General features: G+C 41.1%; 1 protein-coding gene across 1 annotated transcript in view; it reads right to left on the minus strand.

The window, feature by feature from the left end:
- Window positions 1-672: 672 nt before the first annotated feature.
- Window positions 673-6,481, minus strand: part of lhx4 (LIM homeobox 4) — a gene marked incomplete at its 5' end in the record, with an annotated part of 13,414 nt that continues 7,605 nt past the window's right edge. Inside the window, 1 exon segment of the mRNA XM_014000786.1 lies at window positions 673-1,828. Within this exon segment, the coding sequence (XP_013856240.1) occupies window positions 1,440-1,828 (389 nt within the window).

A 6,481-nucleotide genomic window follows, 5' to 3' on the forward strand; every position in this document is an offset into this window, starting at 1 on the left:
ATTTTACAAAAAGGTGCCTCCATCAACTGATTTCCCTTCAGAAAAACAGGAGAAAAAATCCAAATGTGTTTTAAGAAACCCCTTAAATTCAAACTTTTTTTTCTTCTGACATGCTTAACAAATAAAACAACAAAATTCAGGTTCTCCTTTTGCTTAAATATATTTTAAAAGAGAGTAACAAACAACAGTTCTGCGTTTTAGTGAGGGATCTTTTTGCTTTGCTGGCTTTAAGATGCACCTGATGGCGCCTGAGAAACAGCCCAGCATCCATGCCGACTGATGCTGAACTGTCAGCTCACAACGTGCCAGATTTCGTTAATCCCTCCGACACAAAGGGCCAGGCGGTGGGCAAACAGGCTGACAGAACATCTGTAGTCGGGAAGTAGGTTGACAGCAGGCAAAGCTCCGACTGCTGGACTGAGAAGAAGCTTTGGATCTGATTAAAGGGAGCGAGCACAAACATTTTCTTAAAAAAAATCTGTGTTCCTTTTAATACTTATATGTCACATCCAGAGTTTAATATTTGAATTCTTTATATTATCTGCAAAAAAAATGCATGTTTTAAAACTAGTAAATAATGTCATATCTGTGTGTGACTATAAATGAATAGAACCTGAATGTCTGGCCTGTAACACGCTTTGATTCCTGTTGAGATAAAAATGTAATACTGACAGCTTTTTTTCTTTTATTTTAAACAGAATGAGTCAAGCACCTGTAGATTTACTGTTTCGCAAACTCAAACGGAAAGTGACGGCGTCTGAAAGGAAAGGACGGACAAACAGACATACAGACCAACATCCATCGATCTCCTCAATACTTGTGAGCTTCAAAAAAACCATGAGCATGTTTCAAAATTCACACTTGTGCCTCTGCTCTTGTAAATTTCTCTCAGAGTGAAACACTGTTTAGCTTTTTTTTATTTTGTTTTGTTTTTTTGCCTTGTGCATATTTCTCTCTCCCCTGGATTCCTGTCCGTTCATGTAGAGAAAGAAGAGGAGAGTAAAGTGCAATGCCAACGTAAAGGCTCTGAAATGACCAGACAGCAGTTAGATTGAATCAGAAGCATGCAGTTGTCTTCTGGGTCTACGGGGGAAGTGGGGGGGGGGGGGTTTGATCTAGACTGCAGCTGTGATCTTGTCTTCAGGGATGGTGTGTTTTATTCTAGGGATGGCATCGTGTAATGATCCACCCATTCAGTCTCACTTTCATTGAGTGAAGCAAAGAAAACTTTGACAATCACAAGAAAATAATAATGATTGTGTTGAACATTCAACAGTTCACTGCTTTTATCCAGTTTGCACAACTGAAACTCCTCTATCCTTGTTTTTTTCAACAAAACATTTCAAAACAAACCAGTCATGAAGGCTCATTCAAAGAAATACAAGTTAAAAAAAACAACAAAGGAATAATCAAAGTCTGTTTTGATGAAAGCTGAGTTTTCAAAACTGGGAATGGTCCATCTCATCCAGCCATGAGGCCGGACTGGTGGGGAAGTCCGGGTATCCCGTACTGCTGCCTGTGGAGAGATCTGAGGTGGGGCCCCCGGCCATGGCCCTCAGAGCCTGTCCCACACCGCCGGGCCCCCCCTGCGCCACCAGACTGTCCATTGAAAAGCCCAGGTTGTTGAGGAGAGGCGTGTGACCGGGCAGGGAGGTGATGGACGAGGGCGACTGAGGGAGGCCGTAAGGACTTCCTGCTCGGATGTCGTGGTAGGATTGTCCCGCCGTGTCGATGGAGAAGCTGCCGTTCAGCACCGCGCCGCCGGTCACGTCGCCGACACTCCCGTACAGGCCATTGGCGTGGCTCAGGTCTGACAGGACTTGGTCGTCTGAGGAGGAAACAGCAGGTGTGTTTTAAAACTCTGGCACTCCGGCAGCACTGTCACCTGAACGCACATTATATCGCTGTTATCCTTCAGTACAGTTAAGTGCTTTTATGGGTTAGATTTATCGCGACGACATTATGTGGGTTTTATGGAGATGTGCAGCGGGTGGATTCTGTCACAAAAAACTTAAAGGGAATAGTTATGATAGTTTGTGTCTGGAGCGACGCAGCTGTTAGAGCTATTGTCTTTCAAGAAGGTCACAAGTTAGCCTCCTAGCCTGAGGCTACGTTCTTCCTGTGCATGCATGGGTTTTCTCTGGGCACTTTAGTTTTCTCCCGCAGACAAAAAAACATCCATAGGTTGATAAATTGTCCCTAGGTGTGAATGTTTGTCTTGTTTGTCTCTGTTTCCCTGCGATGGACTTGTGACCTGTCCAGTGTGTCCCCCCAACTCCCACAGTGACTGATGGAGATGGACAACAGCTGCCCTGCCCCTCAGAAAGAAGTAGGTAAAGAAAATTGATGTATAGTTAGCAATTTATTAGCCGGGATAGCAGAGCACAACATATGGAGACAAGGACAGAAATTTTCCTTTATGCTAGGCTAACAGCTAGCCTGCTTCTCTGGGTAATAAAGTAGGGCTGGGTAATAAATCAGTAACAATACATGGCAATAGATACGTGATCAATATCAATAGAAAACACATTCAATCGAATGTTGATAATTTCACTAAAGTTTGATCCAGAACTGCCCAGCTTTCTGGGGGATGTAGGCAAAGGAAAAGCTTTAGCCACTCGATCTCTCATGGCCCAGCTAAGCAAGGTGGCATCAACTAACTCAGTCACTCTTTGGGTAGCTAGCAACAACCTGCTGAGTAACATGAGCTGTTTAAGGTTTACCACCGTACCTGATAACTGCTTAAAAATACAAAAGAATGACGTTGTCTGAGAAATCCTTAAATCTCCTGTGGTAGCCATGTGGAGCTGCTTAAACCCTGTCTGGTACAAAGCCCCGCCTCGTTGTACAAAGCTCCTCCCTGGACCTCAGTCTGCACCCGAGCTTCTGCCCCACAGAGCACCCCTCCCCTGAAGGGTTGTTGTGAAGACTGCTGAAGTGGGAGTGTTGGAAAAGTTAAGAGGTTCTTAAAGAGACAGAGGCCAATTTCAAGGGCTTTAGACAGACCATGATTCTAAGTCAAATTCATTTTTGATGTATACAGCATTTTCACAACAACTGAAGGTAACATATTTACTTGATTGTGGTATAGAATTGAACTATGTGGCTGGAAAATACATAATCCCCGTCTCCACCACTAAACCTTTATACTTTTGCATGGCACTGTTTGATTTGTGTTTCCCAACCAAATAAGCTATGTTACCATGCTAAGGGTTGGTTTGATCTGATGTTAAAGCTTTAATTTATCTTTAGCTTCTGATAAAAACAGTTCTGACAGACAAAACATTTCCTTTAACAGCATCAGTCAGACTGACCTAACACTGCTAACATCTGCAAGAAGTCATTTTTACATCTCGGTGATTATCCCTGCTGGGATTAAGACATTAACTAACTGCAGTGGATGACCAAGAATACAGAGAAACTGAGTCCAAAAGTGACAGAAGTAGTATGAATTAATAAATAAAATAAACTTTTTAAACTAATGTCAGATAAAGAAGGTTTTTATTTTTGGTAACAAACTTGAATGTAAAACAAATTAGAATAATTTAAATCATTATTACACATAAGTATTTGTGATTTTGTCTAAGTTGTGCTTAAAAAACACCACAGAAACTTTATTTTATGCTTAAATTCTGTTTAAAAAAACAGCAGAAGTGAAATTTGTCTTAGGCCCAAATCTTTTGTCGAGTGTAATAAAAAGTGTTTTTAAACTTCTGCCCCTGACATTTTTTTTCTCTTCATGAATCTGAAAGTGTTTCAGTCGAAGAAACAGGTTTTTCTACGTCACGTCCAAAGATTTAGTTTCTGCAGATTTGGAATATTTTTAAAGCTTCAGCTGAAAGAAACAGAAAACATGAAGGAGTTGAAACTGTTTGACTGAAACCTGCAGGAGTATTGAGATGTCAGAGGGTCCAGCAGGCTGGTGGACTCTGAACTGTGTTCTAGACCTGGATGGGAGGTCATCTAAGACCCGATGAGTCCCTCCAGTTTAAAATAATTATTTTCACTTTTTAAAGCTTAAAGATGTATGATGCCTCCTAGGATTGAACCTGCAACCCTTGAATTACAGCATTAGCCAGTCTTCATACTAACTGTGCCACGCACTCTTCTACGTAAACATCTGTTTATGTAAAACTTGTCTTTTATTTTTGGGTTTTTGGGCATTGGGATGTTTCATCTGTCCGAGGACTGAAAGTCTGAGAGGAAAACCTTCATCTGATCCACTTCAGACTCAGGAGGTCCTGAAGCCTCAGAGCTGAGAGGTCTGAGGACAACTCGTCAGGCTTCTTTCCTCTGAGCTGAACCTCAGGACCTGCTTCACTCAGGAGACCAGAACCTCCTCAGAACTCAACACCTGAACTTTCAGCGGCTCTGCAGGAACATTCAGGTTTTACAGATGAACTCTAAAGGTCTTCAGCTCCAAACTTTGACTTTCTTGTCTGAACTCAGTCCTGAATCCAGCTTTCAGAAAACTGCAGCTTTTATTTCCACCAGACTGGTAAAATTAAAAGAAGTTGACTTTTTGTTTGTTTGTCATTGCCCAGCTTTAATAATGGTTTAGTTTGACTGTATGTTAGTTTTAGACTGCCAACTTTCACATTCTGACCTTCACGTGCTCGTGTTTCTGGAAATGAGGAAATCTGACATCTACAAAGTTCTGAGGTGAATCTGCTGCATCTGGAGAAACATCACAAATGAGTGAAGACGTCTCTTTCCTTGGCCCTGACTGTTTTAAACTGGCTGAAGGACAAGGAAATTGTCCTGAAGAAGCAGCAGGTCTTTATCATGCATCTGGCTTAGTAAAAACCAGCCTCCTTTTCTTCACTTTGCTTCGCAAAGCGGGTCTGGAACCTCGACTACTGAGAAGTGATTTCTTGCTGGGGGTGTGGCCTCTGTTGAAGTTAAAAACAATTGTATCTAATTTACCAATCGCTAATATTTGGCCGTGATGTATGCAGTCAGTGCGCCAACTTGACTGTGAAGGACGCTAAGCTAAGAAGCTAACTGGAAATTGCGTGTGCTGTAAACAACCATCCCCTACTGGGAAGAGAGAAGTATCAAGCCGAACGACATAGCTTTAAATGAGAGCTGCAGGATTTGTGAGACAAGTTTAATTTAATTTGGAATTCTTGTCAACACAGACTGGCCTCATTCACTCCTCTGCTGCCATTGCTAAACTACAGGCAGAATGAAACAAAGCAGAAAGTCGTTGTCGTTCACAACTCCTCCTTCTGTTCGCTAACTGAACCGGTTTAAATTCTACCGGAGAAATCCTTGTCTTTGGTAAAATTCCAGATGGAGCAGTGAAGGGGAACTAGAATTGAGTGGAACTGTGTGGGAAGGCATCATGAGTTTCTGTTATTAAAGTTTATCAATTTTAACTTTGTAACACTGTACAATTTGTTCTGTCCAGGAAGAAACAGTTTTTAAGCAACACATTGTGTGGATCTTTGACATGTGCTTTATGTAGACCTGTTGTACGAGTATTACTTATTTATGTATATTGTGTATATATGTATATTGTGCATATTATATATGTATATTATGTATGCATTACGAGTTTGAACCAGATCTGGGCTGCATTTTGTGACTCTTAATTATTGTACCGGGCCAAATCAGCCTAAATATGAAATAAGAGTTTTGTAACTGGGCCACATCTTGGCCAAACCTAGTAGCTTTGTAGAACCTCTGGCCTCGATCTGTGGGCCGCTGGAAACAAAGACCTAAACCCAAGTGTTTTTTTAATGAGTCCAGGGCAAATGCTTGGCCCAGAGACAGCACTGATACATATTGCTGTAAGGGTTATTGATTTTTTACATGTTCTGTTGGTTCTGTTGGCAGTGTGAGTTGCCTTCCTTGGATAAAAGTAGAGGAAATTCTGTATTTCACGTTTGGTTGTCCATGGTGAGATCAGGTTGTCAGAGACAAATATAAACCTCTTATGTCGGCCCCTGAATAAGTACAAACCATCATGTTGTTGGTGCTGAGGCTGCTGAACCAGTCCACCTGCTTGGTGTATCAAGCCAGGTAAAAATTTATCCAACTCCCAGCAGACTGATACATTCAGCAGTGCCAGTCCACCAACATTTACTGGGTTGATGTAAAGAGGGGCCTTGTTGCTGTTGGCCCAGCCTGGATGAAGACTTTTGCCTCTTTCTCCATAATCTGTGATTTGTAACTGATGCTACAGATGATAAGCAGAGTTCTAAGTAGAAATTTTGGTAATTCACTTGAGTAATTATTTTTCATCTAACCTTTTACTTCTACTCCTTACATTTTCACTCAGTTAAAAAAATCTAAAAGTAAGTTTTTTCCCTCTATTTCATTCTGGCTTGTTATTCTTTAAAAATTTTAAAACCTATTCAGATAAATTACACCCCCCAGATAGAGTGAGTTTAATTGTGATTGGATCAGAAGTATAAATATATACCACTCTTGACACCTTATATATATTGTAACTTTTAAGAACTGTATTATATAT

Source organism: Austrofundulus limnaeus, unplaced genomic scaffold (assembly GCF_001266775.1).
Source record: "Austrofundulus limnaeus strain Quisiro unplaced genomic scaffold, Austrofundulus_limnaeus-1.0 Scaffold8, whole genome shotgun sequence".
Lineage (NCBI taxonomy): Eukaryota > Metazoa > Chordata > Actinopteri > Cyprinodontiformes > Rivulidae > Austrofundulus > Austrofundulus limnaeus.